At 41.7% G+C, this 25,863-nt stretch overlaps 1 protein-coding gene across 1 annotated transcript in view; it reads right to left on the reverse strand.

Annotated features, from left to right (window-relative positions):
• LOC126279094 (sodium-dependent noradrenaline transporter-like) overlaps window positions 1–25,863 on the reverse strand; it is a 393,514-nt gene that overhangs the window by 185,674 nt on the left and 181,977 nt on the right. Inside the window, exon 3 of the mRNA XM_049979564.1 lies at window positions 5,449–5,782. Coding sequence (XP_049835521.1) covers window positions 5,449–5,782 — 334 coding nt within the window. The remainder of the gene's footprint in view (window positions 1–5,448; window positions 5,783–25,863) is intronic.

Genomic DNA, 25,863 nt, shown 5'->3' on the forward strand with positions numbered 1-25,863 from the left:
CAACTGTTGCGTTTAGTCCTAATGTATTTACGAAATTATAAGTTTCCAATACGCTGTGCTCTATACGGTCAATCCAGTGACGTCATTCCTCTGGGTACGTTATAGAATTTGTTGTGGCTCTCTGAATCATACCATTCTTCTAAAAGCCTGGAGTCAATTCCATCTCTGTTCTTATAATTAATCTACCATATGTTTCCTATGAAGCTCTTTGGCTATGGTATCATCGCGTTTGTGGTTTAAAATATCATATCCACTAGCCTTCCTTAGAAATTATTGTGATTTCTAATGGTCCATCTTCCTTTGTGTAACAGAGGGTTGGTCGTGTTGAAACTCTGTAAAATGTTATCTGATTTTTGAGTTTGTATTATTCTGGTAACTCAACAGTTGGATCTAAGTCCTCTACTGTAGTTTTGTGTTTATTTCTCACAAATCATTAAAATACGAAAGAAGCGACCTAGAGTTTTATGCTAGCATTGGTTTGCTATCCCCAGAAGGTCGACGCACATACATTTAATCGCAAACTGCGTGCACTATTTAAACTGAAAACCGAAAAACTAGCGAAATAAGCCAATAATATCCACTCAAACTGCTCACAGTATTATGTTTCATCATTTAGACCTCTCAAAATCGAAAACATCAAAGGGGAATAACAACCCGTATTTGCCAGGAAACAGTAACACTTTCTGTTGTACAACGAGATGTATTAATATCTTCTTCCCTAAAATAAATTATGGTTGGTGTGTGTGTGTGTGTGTGCGCGCGCGCGTGTGTGTGTGTGTGTGTGTGTATGTATGTAGTAAACTAGGGAACGTAGAAATGACGGAGAGGCTTCGTCCCATCGTAGCCCTCAGTGGTTCACAACCCCACAACAGGCCACAGCAATTCACCCACCCCATCCCAGGATTATTGTGCGGTTCGGCCCCAATGGACCCAGGGAACGTCTCATACCACACAAGTGTAACTCCAAATGTTTGAGTGGTAGAGTAATCATGGTGTACGTGTTTGTGGAGACAATGTTTGCGCAGCAATCGCCGACATAGTGTAACTGAGGCGGAATAAGGGGAACCAGCACGCATTCGCCAAGGCAGATGAAAAACCGCCTTAAAAAAAATCCACAGGCTGGCCAGCATACCAAACCTCGACACTAATCCACCAGACGGATTCGTGCCAGGGACCGGCACGCCTTTCCGGTCGGAAAGCAGCACGTTAGACCGCGCGGCTAGCCGGACGGGCATGGTTGGTGTAGTGAAGCATTACTGAAAAACTTCTAGCAAACGTTAAGTCACTGAAGTTCGATGTATGTAACTCCACTGGAAACAGGCCTAAAACTGAAACTAGTGCGTAACTACATTAGCCAGACAGTAACACCAATTATATTTTTTTTCCAGTGTGGGACACGATGTAGTGTCAGCTCCTCCCATGAAGTGGTGGTTTGCCCACTGAACTACCAACGAAAAGCTTCTAAAAAACGCTAGGTGATTAAAATTAGATTTCGGACCCACTGTTACTTCAACATTATTTGCAATAACAAATGCTGCCTCATCTCACAGGTAACACTGTCATCAAAATGAAGCTCATTTTACTTGAAATATTGTGATTTAATTGTACAATACTGTAGCTAATAGTAAATAAACAAACCGTATTACATTTTGCTCACAAGTACCTACGACTCCTTTTATAATCTATCATCAATCTTAACATACAAAACTCAGATTGTTGATTTAAATCTGGAAATGCCTATAACTTCAAATATTTTTTTCTCGCAAAACGCTAAAATACGAAATGCTATCAACTGGAGCATTATGGTACCATTTATTAGTGACAACTACAAGAACAACAAATATTTGTTAAGGCACACACTGCATGCAGTAGCTACAGCACAAACACAAACCTCGCAAAATAAGCTAATAAAATCCAATCGAAAATGATCATATTATAATGTTCCACTGTTCTAGCCACCAGCAGTGCAGAATGCAAACTATCATGTTCAGCAATGCAGCAATGCAGAGATTATGCAGTTGCTATCAGCACTGGGTGGGAATGATGTGATTGGACAGTTGATGACAATGAAAGAGTTGGATTTGATTGGGAGAGCTAAATACATGTCGTGTAATTGGCTCGGAAGCCTTCTAATTGGGCTATTTCCAAGAAAAGAGTGGGTCTCAGGAAGGGGGAAGGGGGGAGGGAGGGAGGAGAAGGTAGGCTGAGGGCAGGCGGATGTGAGGGGGCAAGGGAGTGGGGAGGGGGGATGACGGCAGCCAGTGGCTTAGGAAAGGGCGGGGTAGCTTAGGACAGGGAAAGGGCATAATGACATGCATTTGTCCTGTTCCGCCTTGCATGTAGGCAATCAGTCATTCCAAGGTCAAATTTTGTGCAAAGTCACTGTTGCATTCCTACTAGTGTGTCTGCATGTTTTTTTAGTCATTATTTCTATTTAGCCAATATTCCTTAATAACCATCTTATTCTAAATTTACTCTAACTTTAAATATTAAGCAGTGTTATTTTTCGGTAGTTTCCTTAAAACGAGGGGAAACATACATTCGGGTGACGAAAGTCATGGAATACGCAAATGGTGACATGAAGTAGAAAAGAGTAGTGCAGTGACAGAGTTGTCATTTGTACTCAAGTGATTCATGTGAAAAGGTTTCCAACGTGGTTATGGCCACACGACTGGAATTAACAAATTTTGAACAAGGATTGGTAATTGCAGCCAGACGCATAGGAGATTCCATTTCCGAAATCGTTAGGGAATTCTATATTCCGAGATTGACAGCGTCAAGACTGGGGCGAGAATGGCACATTTCAGACATTATCTCTCATCACAGACAATACAGTGATCGACGGCCCTAGCGTAACGATCGAGAACAGTGGCAGTTGCCAGTGCTAACCGACTAGCAACACCGTGTGAAGTAAATGCAGAAATCAATGTCCGACCTACGACGAATGTATCCATCACGACAGTATGGCGAACTATGACACTAATGGGCTATGGCGGCAGACGTAAGATGCGGAGTGCCTCTGCTAACAGCGTGATATCGCCTACAGCACCTGTACTGATCTCATGACCATAAAAGTTGGACTCTAAATGACTGCAAAACTGTAGCCTGGTCAGATACGCCCCGATATCAGTTAATAAGAGCTGATGGTACGGACTTAGTGTGGCGCAGACCCCACGAAACCATAGACCCAAGTTATCAACCAGAAACTGTGCGAACAGGTGCTGGTTCCATAATGGTGTCGCTGTTTTTACATCGAATGGACTGGACCCTGTTGTCCAGCTTAACGGATCATTGACTGGGAATGGTTACGTTCGGCTACTTGGAGACCATTTGCAGCTATTCGTGGACTTCATGTTGCCAAAAACCGATAGAATTTTTACGGATGACACTGCACATGTCGCCAGGGGCACAACTGTAACGATTAGTTTGAAGAACATTGTGGACAGCTCAGTCGAATGATCTGGCTGCTACATGAATCCCATCAAACACTTATCAGACGTAATCTAGAGATCAGTTTGAGTACAAAATCGTGCATCGACAACACTTTTGAAATCATGAATGAATGTGGAGGAAACATGGCAGAGCCAGCCTTTGTGGCACGAGATGTTCTAGGCGCTTCCGTCCGGAACCGCGCTGCTGCTACGGTCGCAGGTTCGACACGACATTAGGAGTTATCGCATGACTTTTCTCACCTCATTGTAAATTGCTCTGAGTAGTAGACTGGATGCCAGTGAAATTTTATTTGTGTTATATTTTTACACAAACTGAGTACAAGCTTGATTTCTGAAGCAGTTTAATTTACACTTATTTTTAAAGAAGTTACGTTGCTTGCATTCTGATCAAGGGGATCTACTGGCATGTCGAGAGATTATAAAATTCTTTGTTTTGGATACCTTATCGATGTTGGAATTTCATACTAGGCACTCTCTTTCGATATACAGGGTGGCGCATGAAATGTGTTACCAATTGTTTCTTTCACAATTTACGACGCACCGCTGGGATCTCTGCAGCAGTACCTACAGAGCTTGGAAAAACAAATGAGTTACGAAATGACGTGTAATTCACGATACTGCCACTAGGAGACTAGTAAGCAGCAATGGCTGACAATGGAAGACTGACGACACAGCAACGATCGGCAATTGTGTTACTTTTTCATGAAACGAAAAGCCTTGTTGTGACTCAGAGGCGTTTTTGACAACAGTTTAACACACGATGGGTCCCTCACAAGAAGACCATCCACAGGTTGTAAGATAAATTTGTACAGGAAGGAACAGTATTGGAAGCGAAGCGACCTCGGCCTATGCCTGTTTGTTCGCTGGAGAATATTGAAGCTGTACGAGTTGCTGTACAGAGAAGTCCAGGGAAATCGTGTAGAAAGGCAGCAGTGCAACTGGGAATATCCGCACGCTCCGTTCAACGCATTCTTAATATTGAATAAGATGACCTGTGCACAGCTCACTGAAGAACACAAGCACCAGAGACTACTGTTTGCTCAGTGGGTGGAGGATAGGGAAGAAACTCTCAACGATGTTTGCTTTTCAGACGAGGCGCAAGGCGCATTTTCATTTAGACGGTGTGGTTAACGAACAAAATGTACGATTTTGGCCCACGGAAAACCCACAAGTGCTTCATGAACGACAACATTATGCTCCGAGGATTACAGCGTGGGCATCAATTTCCAGTCACGGACTTATTGGACCCTTTTTCTTTGAAGAAACTGTGAACAGCGAGAGTTTTTGAGCATGCTTCGCAATAGCTTCATTCCACAGCTTCTTGCTACTGCCTGGCCCTTCAACACGCAGTTGTTCATGCAGGATGGAGCAAGGCTACATACTGCAAACACTGTGCTGGATTTTTTACACGAGCATTTCGACATGCGGATCATTTCACTCAGGTTTTCAGGTCGCTTCAGTAACGGACAAAATTGGCCCCCGAATAGTCCGGACCTCAATCCATGTGACTTTTTTCTTTGGGGGTACCTAAAGGAAAAAATGTTCCCGAAACGTCCACGTGATTTAAAGGAGCACAGAAGACTTATTCTTGAAGCTTGTAGTGAAATTACGGAACACATGTGCCGTAGGGCAATCACTAACTTCAGTGTTCGTTTGAAGGAACTTAGGAAACGAAATGATGGACATATTGAGCATGTGCTGAGTCAGAACAAATCTCCATGGACGGCTCATCATTGTAGTATATGTTCCTTTCAGATTGTATTGACAATAAAGTTTATATTCAAAAACAAAATGGTAACACATTTCGTGGGCCACCCTGTACATATGTACAGTTGGGCTTCCCTCTGACCCTCCCAGTCTGATAGGATATTTGGCTGAAAAGAAAACGAAATTCTGCAACAACCGACCCTGCTGTCTTAAGTTGGAAATGGAAGACATTTAAAAAATCCGCAACTGTCATCAAGACTAGTGTACGGTAGGCTAGGAGAGTACTCACTGGAAGTATTCGGAGGCGGGCGAGTGCGGCAGCCTGGCGACAGCGGCCGCGGCGGCTGCGGAGGCGGCGGCGGAGGCGTTGGCGGCGGCGGCGACGGCGGCGGCGGGGGCGGACGAGTTGGCGGCGGCGGCTGCGGCGGCGGCGGAGGCGGCCACCTGGGCACGCGACCCCGCGCTCGAGTCCCAGCACCACTCGGTGTTCCACGAGTTGTTGCAGTGCAGCCACGGCAGCTCGGGCGCCGCGCTCGCCACCAGGAAGTACAGCGCCCAGCCGATGATGACGTTGTAGTAGAACGACACGTAGAACGCCACCAGCACAGCGCAGAAGCCCACGCCTGCCACACCCCACACATCTGAACTCTGCCGCTACAGCTACTTTCCTGCTACGTCACAAATAAGGTTTATTAGAGATACAAGGTTCGTTCAATAAGTAATGTCTCACATTAAAAAAAAAAAGCCATTAATATACGTAGACAAACTTCCTTGTCGGTGCTTCACATTTGGTTTTCTGTGCGCCGGTGAAGTTTCAAGCTGTTCTGGCAGGTGGCAGAGCCGTAGTACACAGTCAAAAGCGCAGTTCCACAAGACGTTTGATACCGTTCCTCACAAGCGACTATTAATCAAATTGCGTGCATATGGAGTATCGTCTCTGTTGTGTGACTGGAATTGTAATTTCCTCTCAGAGAGGTCAGAGTTCGTAGCGACAGACGGTAAATCATCGAGTAGAACGGAAGTGATATTCCAAAAATGGTTCAAATGGCTCTGAGCACTATGGTCATCAGTACCCTAGAACTTAGAACTACTTAAACCTAACTAACCTAAGGACATCACACAACACTCAGCCATCAAGAGGCAGAGATCTCTGATCCCGCCGCGAATCGAACCAGGGAAACCGGGCGTGGGGAGCGAGAACGTTACCGCACGACCACTAGATGCGGGCAATTGACATTCCGCAAGGTATTGTCATAGGCTCTCTGCTGTTCCTGATTTACATAAATGATCTAGGCGATAATCTGAGCAGCCCCCTTAGATTGTTTGCAGATGACGCTGTAATTTACCGCCTAGTAAAATCATCAATTCCAATTACGAAACGATCTAGATAGAATTTCTGTATGGTGCAAAAAGTGGCAATTCGCACTAATCAAAGAAAACTGCGAGGGTGCTAAAATAAATCCGTTAAATTTTGGGTATACGATAAATCGCATAAATCTAAGGGCTGACAATTCGACTAAATAGCTAGGAATTACAATTATGAGCAACTTAAATTGGAAAGACCACACAGATAATATTGTGGGCAAGGCGAAACAAAGACTGCGCTTTGTTGGCTGTCGATGCGACTAACCCACTAAAGAGACAGCCTACATTACAGTTTTCCGTCCTCTGCTGGAATATTGCTGAGCTGTGTGGGATCTTTACCACGTAGGATTGACGGAGGACATCGAAAAATTGCAAAGAAGGGCAGCTCGTTTCGTGTTATCGCGCAGTAGGTGTGAGAGTGTCACTGATATGATACAGGAGTTGGGGTGGCAGTCGCGGTTCTAGGCGCGCAGTCCGGAACCGTGCGACTGCTACGGTTGCAGGTTCGAATCCTGCCTCGGGCATGGATGTGTGTGATGTCCTTATGTTAGTTAGATTTAACTAGTTCTAAGTTCTAGGGGACTGATGACCACAGCAGTTGAGTCCCATAGTGCTCAGAGCCATTTGAACCTTTTTTTTTTTTTTTTTTGGGTTGCAGTCACTGAAACAAAGGTGGTCTTCTTTTCGGCGAGATATATTTACGAAATTCCAATCACCAACTTTTTCTTACGAATGCGAAAATATTATGTTGACACCCACCTACGTAGGGAGAAATGATCATCATAATAAAATAAGAGAAATCAGAGCTAGAACGGAAAGATTTAGGTGACCCTTTTTCCTACGCGCCATTCGAGAGTGTAATGGTAGAGAAGTAGTATGAAAATGGTTCAATGAATCCTCTCCCAGGCGCTTAAGTGTTAATTGCAGAGTAACCATGTAGATGTAGATGTAGATGTACATACGACTCACTTTACAACTATCGTGCTGTTATTGAATTCTTGTGCGGGGGAAAAGAATCGGTGAGAAACATCCATAAACATTTGTGTGAAGTGTATGGCGATGCTGCAGATGATGGGGATACAGTTGGAATATGAGTAAAGAAAGTTACAGTCTCAGGAAATGCAGAAACAGAGCTCCATGATTAGCCACGCTCGGGAGATCCTGTCACAGCTACTGTTCCAGACATGCTGAATCGTGCGGTTGCCATTATTCGTGCCGACCGGCGTATCGCAACTCAACAATTGACTCTACAGTTATCGGTCAGCAATAATCATTACTCTCGGATATTCAAAGAGATGCTCACGATGGGTCCCACGAATGCTCACAGCGCACCACAAGATTCAAAGAAAGGCCATTTCATCCGAATTCTTGGAGCGTTTTGAGATCAATGAAGAGGCCTTCCTGTCATGGATCTTTGCGGGGGATGTAAGGTGGGTGCACCACTTTGCACTAGAAACAAAAAGGCAGTCCATGGAGTGGCATCATCGCCATTCACCACAAAAGAAGAAATTAAAGACAACCCCCTCTGCCGGAAAAGTCAGGTGATAGTCTTCTGAGATTGTGATGGCGTCATTCTCACTGATGTGATGCCAAGCGGGTCGACCATCAGTTCAGAGGCATATGTGAAGACTCGTTTCCGACGTGTTCGATCCGACAAGAATCCAGCAGAAATCTTGCTCCAACACGATAATGCAGCCCACACACAAGTCTGAGAACCCTGGAACACATCGCCAAACTGGGTGTGGCATCATTGCCTCATCCACCCTACAGTCCAGACCTGGCACCCTCGGACTTCCCATCTCTTTGGGCCGCTTAAGGATTCTGTATGAGGAACACACTTTGAAGACGACGAGAGTGTCAGTCACACAGTGAAAACGTAGCTACGCTTGTAGGACAAGAGTTCCGCAACGTTGGCGTACGGCCATAGAACGTGATGGAGACTACGTAGAAAAATAGGACATGGTCAAAACATGTACATTATCACCAAATTCTGACGCTTAACAATAAATATGATCTGAGATAAAATGTGGGACATTACTTATTGAACAACCCTCGTATCACGTCTCTACATCAACGATGACTTACTTCAGTCATGACCCTCACTGTTCCCCTACTCTCCTCCATAACACATTTCAGTAGAAGTCTTTATATTTTTCTATATATCACTTTACAAAATTCAGAGCTAACTTTCGAAGAAGAAAGCAGCATCAAAATTAGGAGACTCGAAAATGATAAGAAATTCTACAAACTGCAAGCTGCAATTAATAAAGAATACTTTTCAATTTCTTGTGTGGTGGGCCGCCCATGTGGATGGGCTCACGACCCAGCCTGCCACACTCCAGCTGGGTGAAGACAATCATTTTACATGAAATTGCAATGAAATAAATACTCTTAGCTGCATACAGGCGTTGGTATAAGTCAATGGGTACAGTTGAAAATGTCCTCTCCTCTGTGTCCTCGGTGGCTCAGATGGATAGTGTGTCTGCCATGTAACCAGGAGATACCGGGTTCGAGTCCCAGTCGGGGCACACATTTCCCACTGTCCCCGTTGACTTATACCAACGCGTATATGCAACTAAGGGTATTCATTCCATTGTAATTTCATTGTAACGAGCTGCACGGTCACCGATGTTATCTGTTCTTTCGGGCATGCCTGAAAGAACATATACTGTCTTCATATATAAAGATTTTACAGTATGCCCATTATTGCCAACAACAGAAAATGAGACACAGTTCGTGAGTCCACAGATAGAACTGGCTACCCACAGGAAGTTGAGTAAAGGTGCACATTCACAGCCTGACAGGTCCGCCAATCTGCTCGCTGACTCGTCTGACTGTTTGTGGGCAACAGCGACTCTTTGGTGTTCTATATCTGGCTGGCAGGTAGTGGTCGATGGTAGCAGGTAGAGGTCCTCCGGTCGAACCGACAGGTCCGGAACACAGACCCGACCATGGACAATCATCCACCCAAGGTGGAACAGGTCGGAAAGGGGGGTGGGGAGTTAAGCGTGGCTTGTAGTAAAGTATCTAGGGATAACCCTGGATGTGAAACAAACATGGACCCCACATATAAAGACTTTGTACTGGATATACATCAATCGAATAACACCTAGAATAGCTTATGGGGCTACAGTATGGTGGAATGAAGCAGAATACAAGGTGGCTGCTAAGGAACTCGACAAGGTGTAGAGTTCGGCCTGCCATAATAGGCATTATTAGCAATACACCCAGTGTTCAGATGGAGACCATGCTGGACGTGCCCCCTTTACCTCGTCGGGTTACAACGGAGGCAGCGAGAGGAGTATTCAGGATAAAAGCTAGAAAAAGCTGGAAACCATTATTTTTGTGTGGATTTCACAATATCCTAATGAATGTGGTAAATATAGGGACTGTCGGGGGAAATATCAGCAGCCTACACAGTAACTCTCAGCTGCTTCAACAAACCTTCCATTGTAGCAATTGGAAACAGCGAACAATGGAAAAATAAACCACGATACCGTTCAGGTGACATAGTCTGGCACTGGGGCCGCGGTATACAAGATGCAGCTGACACTACAGATCGCAGTCTCTCTAGGGAAGCTGGCCACGGTATTCCAGGCAGAAGTACTGCTAACACGGTGTGCGCAGAGGTCAATCTACGCACGTACTACAAAGATCGTGGCCTCCACGTTTATTCAGACAGCCAAGCAGCTCTGAAATGTTATCAACCTCTTCAACAAGATCAAATCATCGTCGCAGAATCCCAGGAATCCAATGAGTTTCTTGGGGAAAGCAACAGGCTCAACCTGCAGTGGGTCCCCAGTCACGTGGGTAATACAGGTAACGAACAAGCTGGAAGGCTGGCCAGGACAGGGACAACTATTCTAATTTTTGAACCGGAACCTGACATGACTATTACAAAGGTGCTTACAAAGTCTGAACTACATGGATGTATCAAAAGGTGGCACATAAGACTTTGGACTAAGACCGAAAAACAGAAACATGGGGAGCTAATTTTTGTAACGTACTACCCAGGCGGGGATGAGCCACTAGGTCGTTTCAGGGACAGACAGAAGTTCAGACATAAAGCCAAGAATCGCCAACAAAGTACAAATAAAACCTGAATAGCAAACCGGGAGAAATTGCCTCGAACAAGCGTGCCACAGTATGTGGAAAGTAATGTCGGGAACTGGGAGACTTGTGATGCATCACAAGTGACCTAGAATGGGCGTATACTTTACTCGTTGCCTACGAAGCCAGCGCGTCTTGCCAGCTCACGCAGAGTCCACGCCACCTGCCATGTGCCCTTGAAACTAGTTGTCAGACGATAGTAAACTAATGATGCGGAAACCATGTTAAAGGATTCCTGCAGTCCAGGCCTGAGCGGGAGGCAAATTAAACACACGTTAAGTTTAATGACTAGCCCGCCTACGTAGCTGAATGACCAGTGTGGCTGACTGCCATACAGCGGCCCGGGTTCGCTTGCTGGTAATGGCAAGGAATTTTTCGTTGGTGGGAGGACTGAAACAGGGTACGCTCAGCTCGTGATGCCTATTGAGGAGATACGTGACCGAGTGGTAGCAGCCGCAGGTCTACTAAGGTCGCAACGGGCATGAGAGCGATTGGCTGACCCCCAGTACTCTGTACTGCATCGCAATGACGCCAGTGTCAGAAGATGACACGGCGGTCGGTCGTTCCCAGGTGGCCCGTCTGTGGCCAAATCGACGGTGCTTATTACTATAAAGGTTTTAGCTTGCCAGAGGAACTTCAAGAAACCTTTATACGCGATGGGAATAGACAAAGAAGCACCGAAGTGTAGTCAATGTGGTGAAGAGGATGAAACAGCACCACATTTAATGTTCCACTGCAAAATAATGGAGACCAAAAGACATAAAATTATTGAATCACTAAAGCCTGAAGGGACTGTGTCTAAAAATGGCGTAGTAAAGGAAATATTACTCTTATTCAAGGTTACTGGCTGGCGTTACTAGAACGGCAGGGAGTGATACGGCACACTTAACTTAGTTTCAGTGTGGGCAACAGGGCACTAATTCCACTGTTGTTTTACCTTGCTGATGAAATAAGATTCATTCTTTTTGTTTATTTGAGACCTTTCCTTCGGTAAACTATAGTTCTTGTTTAGTTATCACCTCAGAGTAACAATTACAACCTACGTTCTCAATTATTTCCTGCTGGATGTATCCCAATCTCTGTCTTTCTCTACAGTTTTTACCCTTTACAGCTACTGCTAGAGGCACGGAAGTTATTCCGTAATGTCATAGAGATGGTTCTGTCATCCTGTGCGTTCTTCTTATCAGAGTTTTCCACATACTACTTTTCTCGCCGAGTCTGTGGAGAACATCCTCATTCCTTACCTAACTAGCCCACCTGTTTTTCTGTAGTCTCGTATTTTAAATGCTTCGATACTCTTCTGTTCCGGTTTTTCTACAGTCCATGTTTCACTTCCACTGCAGTGCTGTGCTCCTAACATACATTCTCAGAAATTTCTTCCTCAAACTTTCTTTTCGAGAAACACTATTGAGAAAATATAGAGAACCGACATCTGAAGCTGACTGGCGAACGATTCCAACATATATCGTGCGTAAGGACCACGAAGATAAGATACGAGAAGTTACCGCCCATATGTAGGTGCACAGACAGTCGTTTTTCTAGAATGAGATTTTCACTCTGCAGCGGAGTGTGCGCTGATATGAAACGAAACATAAAACCAAGTCGTATTTAGTGCGACTGGACTGCGATCTAAATGCAACATGGTTGCATTTTCCCCCTCTTCCCCCCGTCCCACGCCCAGACATGGTGGTATGGTGGTGGGGGAAGTGTGCAACCATGCAACAGAGCTGTGACACTCACGCCAGCGCATTTCTACACCACCCTTTCCAACAGGTACACCATAATCGCACATGCGATTTAATGTGCAGTGGGCTATCTACAACTAGTACAGGAACCAGGCTGCAGTCATAAGAATCGAAGGACTTGAAGCGGAGATAGTAAAGGAGAAAGGAGCGTACACAGAGCGAAAATTTAAGGAAGTTGCAGTTCAAGATTATCAGTGACATAGAAGTTCTGTCAGAGCCTGAAGTGAAATGTAGGCAGAATTTCGCACAGAAAAGCGGTGAATAGGAGTTGTTGAAACGCGGTTCTGCGGAACAACGTTGTAAATTAGATGGGTAGACCGAATAACTAATGAAGAGGTACTGAATCGAATTGGGTAGGAAAGAAATTTACGGCACATCTTGACTAAGAGAAGAGATCAGCACACCTTGAGGCGTCAAGGAATAACGCGAAATTGGTAATGGTGGAAAGTGTGCAGGGATAAAACTGTAAAGGACAAACAAGGCTTGTCTGTAGTAAGCTGGTTGAAGGAGATGTAGGCTACAGTAGTTATGCAGAGATGAAGAGAACTACACAGGATACACTAACATGGAGATTTGCCGCAAACAAATCTTTGAACAGAAGAATACAACAGTAACACGGTCAAGCAGTCAGCATCACAAATACTCGCCAATTGGATCCACTATATCTGCTATTATGAACTTGGCTAAATGGGACAAGTAGATAATACGGCATTTGGAAAAAGGCAAAGTAAAAAATATAAAAGAAAAAACTAGACTGCTCGCGTAAAGGAATTCTCTTGGTGTTTAAAGAGCCCATTACATTTTCAGCCATGACTTATATCTTTACACTGTGAGAAGTTTTATAGAAATCGATTGACTGATTGGCAGTGATGGGACAGTTTACTACAGACGTGTTCTTGCGATAAAAGCGATGATCGGAAACAGTGACTTCATGTTAATAATGTGTGCTTTTCCGATTGATGATGATGATGGTGGTAGTGTGAGGAGCTCCTGATAACTGCAGGTGAAGAATTATGTGTGTGGAAACTGTTGCATAGAACGTTGGACGGCAAGGGATGTGGAATGTATATGAGAGAAGATATATTGTGACATGTAGGAATTAGTAGAAGGTAGAATTTCAGCTAGGAAAGAAGAGGATGGTCTGGAGTTTTCATCTAAGATGAAAGTGAATGGGGTACCTTCCATTTGGTAGGTTGAATAGATATGTGGGATTATCTCATAATTTGCGAGAAGGAGGTGGCGGCAATGTTACTGGTAAGGGATTTGGAGTGTTTGTAGATAAAAGAAGATGTGATGCATGGATACATTCGAGGCAGTGAGCAAGCAATGAGGGAGGTACAATGGTATGCTGACTCAAATTTACTGGAGCCCTTGATCTTGATGTTTGTAGAGATCCGGGAACTTTATCAGCCAGTGAAGAATACGGCAGAGACGGGAATGAAAGAGCAAAAAGAATGGTGTTCGAAGATTTGGAGGGGGCGATAAAATATGGAAGCATGAGACGTCCATGCAATATTTGCACCGGCGACAATGCGAAGTATGTCAGACTTCTATGTCTGGACGATGATCGTGGGACGTAATCTTCATGTTCGACCTGTTAATGATTGTGGACTTGTTTTTGGATGGTTAGGAGGTAGGGTTTCATGTTAGTGTTTCATCGAGTGTTAGTCCTAACGTTTTAATGAGGTGGATTGTTAGGTGTAGGCCATGGGGATTGGATGCATGGGTGATTTCTCCTATAATTTTTTAAGTTTTTTCAATGGTTAATGGGGAGGTGCCATAGGTTACAACAGAAGGTAAGATTGCTGAGGAGCTGTTGAAAGACTGGAATAAATGGAGAGCAAACAGGGCACTGGCGTCAGTATGTCGGAATAGGTATGTGGGAGATTCGAGGCATTGGTTATGACAGGAGTTAAAATTATGGAGTTGGTGGAATCGTTGGGTTGAATGGATGGTAAGATGGACGGCAAGGTGGTCACTGACAGCGTAATGGAGGAGGCACACATGATTGAGAGGAACTATCGGATGCAACACGAGATAAAATAGTCGAGGTTCAGCTGGGGGGAGACGTTGAGATGAATGGAGGGTGGAATGGACAGCATGGAGGGCGGTGACGTTAACATAGTGAAATAGGTACAGTGAAGATGTGTTCTTGCATTTCTCCAAAAAAAACTGTACACGATGTAAACGAAAAGTGCTGTTGGTAAAGCTTAACATGCAGCGTGCTAGCATGAAATCAGGAAGGTGAGCCAGGCTCAGACGGAATCCACACTGCGGATTAACAGCCGTCGCTGGTGCACCAGTGCGTGGTTTTTAGGCGGTTTCCCACATTCTTTTAGAGAAATGTTGGGCTGCTTCCCACTTTCCACTTCAGAAAATACGATACACAGACAATTAGAATACGCTCACACACAGAACCACATTGCCGTAATGCAGAGAGAGATGGCCCATACGACTTGCCCCCTCCCTCCCCTTAGGTAACTGACGACTGTGGGGAGAGGAAAGGCACGTGGCAACAAAGTTAAAAATTTGCTGAAACTTGAATGCAGCGGACTCGACAACTAGACAGGGTAAATGCTAACAAAAAGAAGAACAAAATATACAACTGCAGCGTCTCCAAACAAAAGAACGGGATATGAGGCTATGAATCCCAGTTCGATCATTTATTTACACTCTTTCATGATTTTTTTTCTTGTGAAAAACGTTTCATGGCAAAATGAAATCTGGAAACAAAACCGAAAAACAATCAAATGCGAGTAAAAGATCTGTGCACTGAACATTATGTGTATGAAGAATTATCACTGGAAAGGGTATCGTGTAATATTATCCTTCTCTTTTTGCTGTAAAAGGCGTGGAATCAGAAGCCACCATCTCTCTCTTAGGGTTTGTTTCGTGTCGAAAGCAGTCGCTGTATCTCACGAAGTGAGATTAAGGTACGAAATTGTATGCTTAAAGGTTAACATATGTATCGGATATTAATTCAGTTAGCATTTATAGAAACCTAGCATCCTACATGTGATGATTTTAATTATTTCAGCATTTCTAGCTTTTTCCTAACTGCTGTTATAGACCATCGCTGGTGGACGACAATATTTTTCCATTACGCGACAATTTCAAATTAATTCAAATATTGCTTTCCGGCTTTTTCAGTAAGAGCAGGTAACTATCTAAAATTATTTCACTTAAGGGTATGTATCAGAGCGTCAAGATATTTACAGGTTTCTCAGCCCTTACAGTTTTCCCTATCCAAGTTATGAACAGTAGCTTTGGCCTGAACTACTGATACTAATTTAAATAATATATGAGTAACCAGAGATAGAGAGGTCCGGACTGTATGAAGGGTGGCCGAAAACCTCCCAATCGAATTTCTGCAGGAGTGATTCGACTGTGTTGGCCGTATGAGGCTTTGCACTGTCGTGGAGCAGAATGACCCCACGGGTGAGATTGGCTGATCGTTTTGATCTGATCACTTGGCGAAGGGTGGTCAAGTTTTGGGAGTAACGCTGGTCATTCACTGTTGTCCCGTGCTTCAGGAAGTGAATCAGAAGGGGGCCATCTTGGTCCCCTTAAAAAGATTCTGAGGGGCAAACGATTCACCTCGGACGACGTCCAGCTGTACGTTCGGAACTGATTAACATCGCAGTCCCAGGAATTTTACGAGACAGCCATTCACCGCCTTGTGTCACAGTGGGACAAGTGTCTCAACAGCCAGGGTCAATACTTCTAACATACAGGTACTGGTTTCTGTAATTATGCCTCCGGCTCGATTCTTTTTGAACACCCCTTGTATGTTCGGCCTGCGTAAATGGTAGAAATGATTTTAAATAACTTTTCACAGATAATATTCAGAATAATATTCCCTTTTGGAATTCCTATTTCGCTCACGTCCTACGGAAGTTAGACCACAAAAGAAAATTATTTTTCGCAAATATTAGGCAGGCTTGTAGTTAGGTTATTACTAAGCAGAGGCGTACGGCGAGAGAAAACAAAAGAGACGCGGACTTTGAATTTGTGTAAAATCAAGTATGTTAAATTAGAGGTGATCGCTTTCATAACACAAGCTATCTGAGTGTGTACATCTCTGTACTAGTGCTTTGTAGAGTTGTAGAAGTATCATAGGCTACCGTTGACTATTGTAGTTTTCCTAGTAGCCTTGGTTAGTCGAGATCGTACTTGCGTCACCTGTACGTCAGCTGTATCGCACATCTATCGGCCTTTACGTCATATCGATCGCTTTGTTTACGCCTGCGATCAGTGTCTTAGGAAATTACGCGTATCAGCCTCGATAGCAGTGAGTCCGTTCGGGTACTTTCTTCCTTCGGGGACCGGATGTTGTGTTAACGTTCGTACCGTCATAATTGGCATTCCACTAAAAATCGGAAGGTGTGAACCAACCAGAAACTGTGCGGGGATATATAAAAGGCCTCATACGCTACGAGCATTTTATTTCTATGTAGTTATCTCCTGTCTTAAAAAATAAACAGTATTTATAGCAAAGTTGAAACTGTCAATGATTAATTCAGGTTTCATCCGAAAATTGTTTATTTGTAACGTGAAACAAGAGGATTCTCTAGTAAAACTTCAAGAAAAAGCGAAACAGATTTATCATTTGGCGCTAGAAAACGCTGTTTCTGCAAAAAAAAAACAAGATAAAATTAAAAAGAACCACAAAACAAAACTATATCAAACGTCGCTGCAACACTTCGGCGGGTGTATATAAAATATGTTTCTGTTATTCGTAAACAACTTTTGCATTTATCACTAATAACAGGAAACTCTTGCCTTTGATCATGATGAAGAGCGCTCTATTGAGTACAACGTAAGGACAATAATTACCTACATTTTTTTTTGTATTTGTGGATGTACTGCATCAGTATTAATTGCTTTCGTTACATAGAACCGCTGAAGTTAAGCTATCAACTAATTTATGCCACTTATAAAGTGCAATTTATATTCTGTAAAGATTTAAAATACAAGATGTACTAGTAATCAATGATGTGCAATTCTAATTATGCGCAAAGAAAGAAAGTCGTCAGTTTCCAGTTCCTCTCTTACACATTTATGTATGTTTCTTTCCCGACCAATGCTACCAGTACCACCGTTAATCCTACTACATACTACGTCGTTTATATGCTGTACCAAAATTACCGAACCGAAGTTTTGGTAGAGCGCAACCTTAGTTCTTTCTATTGTCCAAATAATTATTGCCTTAGGAGCTCCGCCATTTCTGTCATTCATCAGTGTGCAAGAACACGTGTGCAATAAAATTTCTCGTGCCCTGTATCGGCTACCACTACGCCACCAGAGTCTTGCCATTCCACACACTCGACACAGTCCTTACCTGTCAGAACATCACGCCGTCACGCAGCACTCACAGCAGAAACTCAGGTCCAGCTCCGGAACATCTTTATATTTTGTAATTTGCTTCACACCTGTACGGTACGGGGGCTTATTCAGATTACAACCTCTGCCTTTATTTCTGTACTGTGGGTGCCTACCATATATGAGTGAGAACATCATACGAAGTATTTTTCCGAGCAAAACTAGGGAATCTTAACAGGTTTTCAATTGAAGATCCGAAGTGGTAGTCTCTCGCATCTTAGTTCATGAGAACTGACCATCGTCTTCCACACAAAGCCAGTCCAAGCCACTCAGTTCAAACTACACAGCCATTCATTGGAATATTACTTACTATCTATTGATTTGTAGAATTTATCTGCTCCAGTATTAGGTAATTGTTTTTATTCGTATCTTAAGGTTTTTCATGGACTTTTGAAAAATTACTATCATTTGTCCTCGTCGCTCAGAGTCTGTGACGCACTCACTTCTTACTAAACAACTACTATCTTTTTGTGATGGACGACAGTTCAGAATTGCATCACGTTAAATGCAACTTTTCTACAGAGAGTTTTAAAATTACCATGTTTTGATACAAACTATGTCTACTGAAGTGTTTTCGAAGTGTTTAAGAGTAATGTCCTCTCTCAACTTCGTGCCTCCGGCAATGATAAGAAGTTTAATGTCTAACAATGACTGTTCTTTTTTCACATGAACTTTTTGCCGCACATACTCGCTTCTATAGCAACGAGAAATCAAGTGACATTGAGAAACAGTGATACAGGGAAGAATGCAATAAATACCTTGTCAAGAAACTTGAAGAAAACCCTACTTACTCGGTATTCGATATCGTTTGTCTGTCTGTATTATTGAATCAAAGAGCCAGGATCCCGCGGAATCAACGAGAAGACAAGCTACCTAACGACATTACTGCAGGAAAAAAACAAAATAAATCTTATGATATTCGAAGTGACTGCTACTGTTAGCTATGAGATTCCTATAAAGACAATGAGCAACAAATGACGCTGAGACCATTGGCTTGCTACTACATAGGCGCTCTATAACGAATTTGGCACCGAGCTTGTCAAATCCCTGATAGTTGAGTACTTGTCTTCTCAAGTTCACCTCCTAAAACTTTGTCCAAACGTGCGAATAATAAACGCAATTCGTTGATAGATTCATGGAGCGTTTTTTAGAAGAAAGAATAACTCTGGGTGTGAAAAAAGTAGCAGAAACAGCACTATGTAGTCCTCACCCTGTAGCTTCTGACAGGTACCTTGAGGTCGCACTGAAAAGACTTCAGTAGAACTCCAGGTTGTGGAATGACTCAAAAACTATTGTTTCTGTTGCTACTTTCTGAAAGTACTACATAAGCGTTCATTTTGATTGTACACACCACCAGTAATGTCACTTGGGTATCACTCTCAACTGAGGCACAATTTATTGTTGCCTTTTTACGTCCATAGGTACGTGTACCTTGCATCACAGTCGAGGTGAAGAAATAACCACACTCTGCGATTATTTTCATACTAACACGGACTATTAAGTGTCTTCTGGGAGACGGATATCTCTGACATATCTCTTCGCCAATAGTGACGCGTTTATGATAACATTTCGAGAATGAATGTGACGCCATCAGTGGTATTTTTACGCGTCTCGAACAATTGTAATAAGAGGTAATCAGATAAGATTATATACTCTCAAAAACAACGTAAAGCAATGTATAATTTTATGATTTCATTAAGAAAAAGGTAACGGAAGATGACAGTTCAACCGAACTAGAAGCAGGAATAAATTTATAAAGAATTATTTTTCATGGAAGGGTAATTGCAATTACATAACACATTGCCCGAAGTACTAGAAGGGAAACAGAATTTACAACAAAGCAAATGAAACTGGGTTGGGACCGGAGAATGAGTAGCACTCCACTGTATTTTCCTATCTCGGGCCAATCTCTAACTATCTAATACAACTAACAGCTTTCTGCTTGTTATAAGGTTGGCGCATTCAAGAATTTTCCATTATGTTGCTTCTTAAAGCGCCATGTACACCATTTCTGGACGTCGCAAAAATGTCCCACTAATCCATCCCTTGGGGTGAGAGTTTCATACACATTTCGTCCACAACTATTTACAGTATATCATACATTATCTGCCCACTGAACATAAAACACCTCTGGGACTGTGTTAGCGTAATAAAACGACAAGCGTGTTGAGGCCTTTACAGCAGACTCTATTCAAGAATTTATGAGTCAATCATCCTACTAAATTCCATATTCTATTTGTTGTATCTGTTCCTGTTCGGTAATTATTTTTCTTCTTCCTTTTTGTCTCAATAATTCATAATAATCTATATCAGATTCACAAAAATTTTCCTCTTGATTTTTCACCTCGCACCACTTTTAATCCGACCTCGCTATCATCCAGTTGATTCTCTATGATTTCCTTGACACACACTGCTTTATTTAAATCTTCTCTGTTCCATTGATTGATATTTTACGGGTGAGATCTTTAAGTGTGTGTGTGTGTGTGGGGGGGGGGGGGGGGAAATAATATGCTTTCATTAATTACGGTTTCTCGTTTTCTGTACATTGTTTGTACACGTACAACGTCAAGAAAGTTCCAGCTGTTTTTATATTACTCACCTGTTTTGATCTTAGCTCCTTCCTATCAGGCACGAATCACTACATTGTTGCGCGAACTGGATTTGTGAGGAAAAATTCTATTTTTATTCATCAACGGAATCTTCTGCTAAGCCTGTCATTTACTATGTCTACAAGAAAATTTAGATGACATGTAAATATTTCGTTTCATAAAATATTACGAAGGTAGATATTCCGTTTCGCTTTGCGTAATTAATAGTAAACATTCGAAAATGAAACTGAGTAAGAATACTTCATAGAAGACGCATTCTGGTACATTTCCAAGCAATGTAATTCCAGTCTTGTAACCATTTGATAATACCGTTTAGTATCTTATTGCTTGAAACCGGTTCGTTACAATGGCGAAGTTTTTAAATAATGCGCAATGAACTCTGGTGGATGCGTGTCAGTTGCTTTCATCAATTTACAAATGAGCCACGTTTCATGAAGGCAAAGACACTGATTCTCAACGGCTTGGCTGCCAAGTGAGGTTGGCTACAGTTTAATGTCTTGTCGAACGGGGGCTATTGGAGAGAGTGCTCCATGTCGCCTGGACAAGAGTAGGAGCATGATATGGGCGTGGCTGCAGTGAAGGAACCGTCCTCGCATTTGCATGAAGTGATTTAGGGAAACCGGTCGGTAGGACTTTGGGCGTCTTGCCTCCTTTGAAGGTGTTTCCCGTTTCTTAAACGCTGAACCACCTTGCTCTCGCTCGTTGCCGTGGTTAGTTAGGACTCATTAAAAAAATATATGTATGGTGCTGAAGATGACGTTAGTACATTGGAGGCATCACGAAACGCGAAGGTCTTAGGTCAAGAGATTAAAGTACGTTTGTAATGTGTTTGTGTGTTTGTTTAAGCAAAGGAAAGGGGAGAAAATTTCATTTCACAAAAGGTGTAATAGTTTATTCTTTTAATGAATTTGAGGTTATGTGTTTGTGCAACTGAATAAATGCAGTTAATGTTTTTCCATATTCGCTTCACCAAACTTTAACGAAGCGTCTTCCGTGGTAATGTGTGTTATTATTTCACTATACAATAGGCCTTTTTTCTTCTGGTTATGAAGCTGTTCATCTGACTCTAGCAATATAAACACTTTTTATTATAGTACAACGTCAACACATATTACTTATGTTGTGTTGAGTTGAAAAGTCTCTGACAAAATACAAACTGCACCTATCGAGCTGCACACAGACCTAACCACAAAATCAGTGATCTAATATTACTAGCAACAGAGAATTGACAGGTCAACAACATTGTAAATGTGTAATTGGTTGGTTTCCTACAGTATTCATGAGATGTATCTATTAGCCATGTATATGTAAGAGTTAGAAACAAATTACTTCATATATGATGTGAAAATGAAAGTGCTTTTGTTTTCAGTAACGTGTTTTGCGAGGTCTAGACAGTGATTTTCATGTAAAGTGAAAATGGGGTTCTCTACATCTCGACTGTAGCTCTGCATTTATAAGTTATTTTAAAAAAATTGAAAAACTGCGTTATAAAAAAATCATCAGCAGGCAACAGCTATTGCTTCGATTATTGTTGAGCATCGGATATAAACTGTATTTGTGTTTGTTTTAGGAGCATTGGTAGCAAAATTAGGACTATCGGTATAATCAACTGCAGAATTCAAGTCTAGAAATATATAATTGATTTGATAAGATATTTTAACTGAGTAGTCATACTGTTTTGCTCTTCTTCATTTTAATGACGCCTTTTTCCCCACCTTGTGCTTTTTATTTTGGGGTTTTGCGCATACCAATTTTAATTTGAACAGAAAAGGTGAAAATAAATGTATAAAACAAAAAACTGTTTTTGGGTGATACTAGAATTTATGCTACTACCGTGGTTATTTCGAGCAGTAGCTTGTAATAAGTTTGTTACGTACTACATTATAATAAAGGAAGAAAAGAAAATATTTCAATTTCTCCATTATCTTCTGCATTTATGTTAACTCCAGACTTTGCTATGCATTATGTCTTTCAGCTGCACATATTAAAATTACTCTAATGTCATATAGCTATCTTTCATTCATTAGACGTGGGTTAAATCGATAGACAAGAACATAAACATACTATTTATACAATAAAATTCCCTTTCTAACGCTATGTATGAAACTTACTGTTAGCAGTGTATAGTAGATTCCAAAAAACAATAGATGACTTGATCAAACTAATCTTTACTATTTGGAGTGGAAGCACTGCTCTTATGATTGATCTAATACAGTTACAGTTGTCTTGAAAAATTTTTCTCCTCATGGAACGTTGCAATGTTCGTGCGCCAGTGCATCGTTCCTGCGAAACAGTCCACAATTTATAGTGTGACTGTATTTGATAATCCAACACTAGTCGGAGCTGTACTTTCTTGAGTTATGAAAGAGAATGTTGGCTAATTCATTAGATATCTACAAAAATTGATCTAAATCACAGGAGAAAAATTAGGTGCACATGCTATATAATGCTATGTACCAGGATGTATCCCCAAATATTCTTCCACAATGTACCATTTTCTACTAGAAATAAGGTGGAAGCTGCTGTAGTGAAGACACTCTTGTAGGCAAACTAAAAGTATGTGAGCGAAATGCATTACATCCAGCTTACAAAACTTGTTTTCATCATATCACAGACATATGTGGAACAACGTCAAAGAGAGACACCTAAATAGTATTGCTCAAGAGACTGTAGAATGTTCTAGGAGACAGAAAACGAATAAACTTACTACAAATTAAATGTGACCATAACATAGCATTTAATGAGAAAACTAAAAACTTTTGCAATCATGAAGCCAAAAGGGGTTAAAATTCTTTCAAGATACTGATTTCATCACTAATATAAAGAAATGAGGCTTTACAAAAGAACAAAACGATTGGGTAATAAGTAATCAATTTTACAGTCGCTTTCAACCCCATGGTAAACTTCTTCCACGCTATCACAATTTTAGATCAAATAACATCATTATAAAATATATTAACAGGATATAATTGAAGCACTTTTCCGACGCTTTTCAGTAGACATAAATTATTCTGCAGTTGTGGCAGTAACTGGTTAGGAGATATAATGAAAATTATTTGTTTAATTTTAAGGACCATCTTCACACAGAAATATTATTTACTCATATCAAGAAGTTGAAGATACCGCTCCCCATGGATACAAATTTGTTTTCAAGCAGATTCTAGGTACTATGATGAACTTACTCTCATCTACTGAGAGATCTATAACGAAAGGTCAATACATACTCACATTTTATAAACCATTTTTAATTCTTTGGCCTAGTATTAGTAATGATATTTTATTATACTAGTAAAAATTTATTTTTGTGCACCTTTTTTGTTTATTTTAGATCGTAATTTGCGCATTTAGGTCTTTGGTTGCCCACATGATGTCTCTGCCTAATTCAGAATTCTTATTATTGTTAACAGAGAGCTGCGTGTGATATACTTTTAAAATTTAAGTTATAAAATTGTTTCTTAATATGTTTTGAACATCCCATCGCCACCCTCCTCCCATTCCATGAACCATGGACCCTGTCGTCGGTGGGAGACTTACGTGCCTCAGCGATACAGATAGCCGTACTGACAGCAGTTTCAACCACAACTGAATGGTATCTATCGAACGTGGTGTTCCCGAAGAGCGGCAACAGCCTTTTCATTAGTTGCACGGGCAACAGCCTGCATGACTGACTGATCTGGATTTTTGACATCAATCAAAATGGCCTTGCTGTGCTGGTACTGCAAACGGCTGAAAGCAAGTGGAAAATTAAGCCGTAATTTTCCCCGAGGACATGTAGCTCTACTGTATGGTTAACTGATGACGATGGCATCTTACTGGGTAAAATGTTCCGGAGATAAAGTAATATCCTTTTCGGATCTTCGGTCTGGAACTACTCAGGAGGAATTGTCATCAGGAGAAGCAAATGGCGTTCTACGGATCGGAGCGTGGAATGTTAGAGCCCTTAATTAGGTAGGTTAGAAAATTATAAAAGGGATTTGGATAAAGTGAAGTCAGATAAAGTGAATCAGTGAAGTTTGGTGACAGAAGGAACAGGACATCTGGTCATGCGAATGCAGCGTTATAAATACAAAATCAAATAGACGTAATATACGAGTGAGTTTATAATAAGTAAGAAAACAGGAATGATGGTAAGCTACTATAGGCATCACAGTGAACGCATTATCGTAGCCAAGATAGACAAGAAGCTCACGCCTATAACAGTAGTGCAAGTTTATATGCAACTAGCTCTGAAGATGATGAAGAGATTGAAGAAGTGTGTTATGAGATAAAAGAAATCATACAGATAGTTTATGGAGACGAAAATTTAATTGTGATGAGAGACTAGAATTCGATGTCAGGAAAAGGAAAAGAAGGAAAAATAGTAAATGAATATGGAGTGGCGGAAACGAATGAAAGGAAGCCGCCTTGTAGAATTTTGCACAGAGCATAATTTAATCGTAGCCGATATTTGGTTTAAGAATCCTGAAAGAAGATTGTATATGTGGAAAAGAACTGGAGTCACCAGAAGGTTTCAGGTTGATTATATGACGCTAAGACAGATATTTTGGAACCAGATTTTAAATTTTAAGACGCTTGTAGGGGCTGACATGGACACTGACATGTAGATTAAAACTAAATAAACTGCTAAGAGGTGGGAAATTAAGGAGATGATACCCGAATAAGTTAAGAGAACCCGTGGGTGCTGAGAGTTTCAGAAGGACTAGAACAGGGAAGAGGAATACAGTAAAAGACGAATGGATAGCTTCATGAGTGGAAATAGTAAAGCAGCAGAGGATCAAATAGGTAAAAGGACAAGGCCCAAAAGAAATTGAAAAGGGAGATATTGAATTTAACTGACGAAAAGAGAAAATATAATAATGCGCCAAATGAAGCTGGCGAAAGGGCATACAATCGTGTAAAAACGAGATGAACAGGAACTGTAAAATGGAGAAGCACGATTGGCTAGGGGCAAACTTAAGGATTTAGAAGCATATTTCGTTAAGTGAAAGATACATACCGTTTACAGGAAAATTAAAGAGGCCTTTGGAAAACAGAGAGGTAGGAATGTATGAAAAGCTCAGACGGAAAACCAGTCTTAAGCAGAGAAAGGAGAGCTGAAAGGTGGAAGACTTAAGTATACTAGGGAGAGGAACTTCCTTACATACGAATGGAAAACCTGGAAGACACCGACCTCGAGGACGATTAATTTGGAGTCCGGAGAATTTTAGAAACATTTGAAGATTGGTTAAGGGTAGGCAAACTTACGTTTATAGCGTTTGTAGACTTAGAGAAAACTTTTGACAATGTTGACTTCCTCATCTTTGAAATATTGAAGGTAGCAATAAAATAAAGGGCGTGAAAGGCTGTCTACTACATGTACAGAAACCAGATGGCAGTTTTAAGAGTCGAGGTGCAGGAAAGGAAAGCAGCGGTTGAGAAGAGAGTGAGACAGGGTTGTCACTTAGACCGATGTTATTCAATCTGTACACTGAGCATACAGTAAAGGAGAGCAAA

This window comes from Schistocerca gregaria, chromosome 6 (assembly GCF_023897955.1).
Source record: "Schistocerca gregaria isolate iqSchGreg1 chromosome 6, iqSchGreg1.2, whole genome shotgun sequence".
Taxonomy (NCBI): Eukaryota; Metazoa; Arthropoda; class Insecta; order Orthoptera; family Acrididae; genus Schistocerca; species Schistocerca gregaria.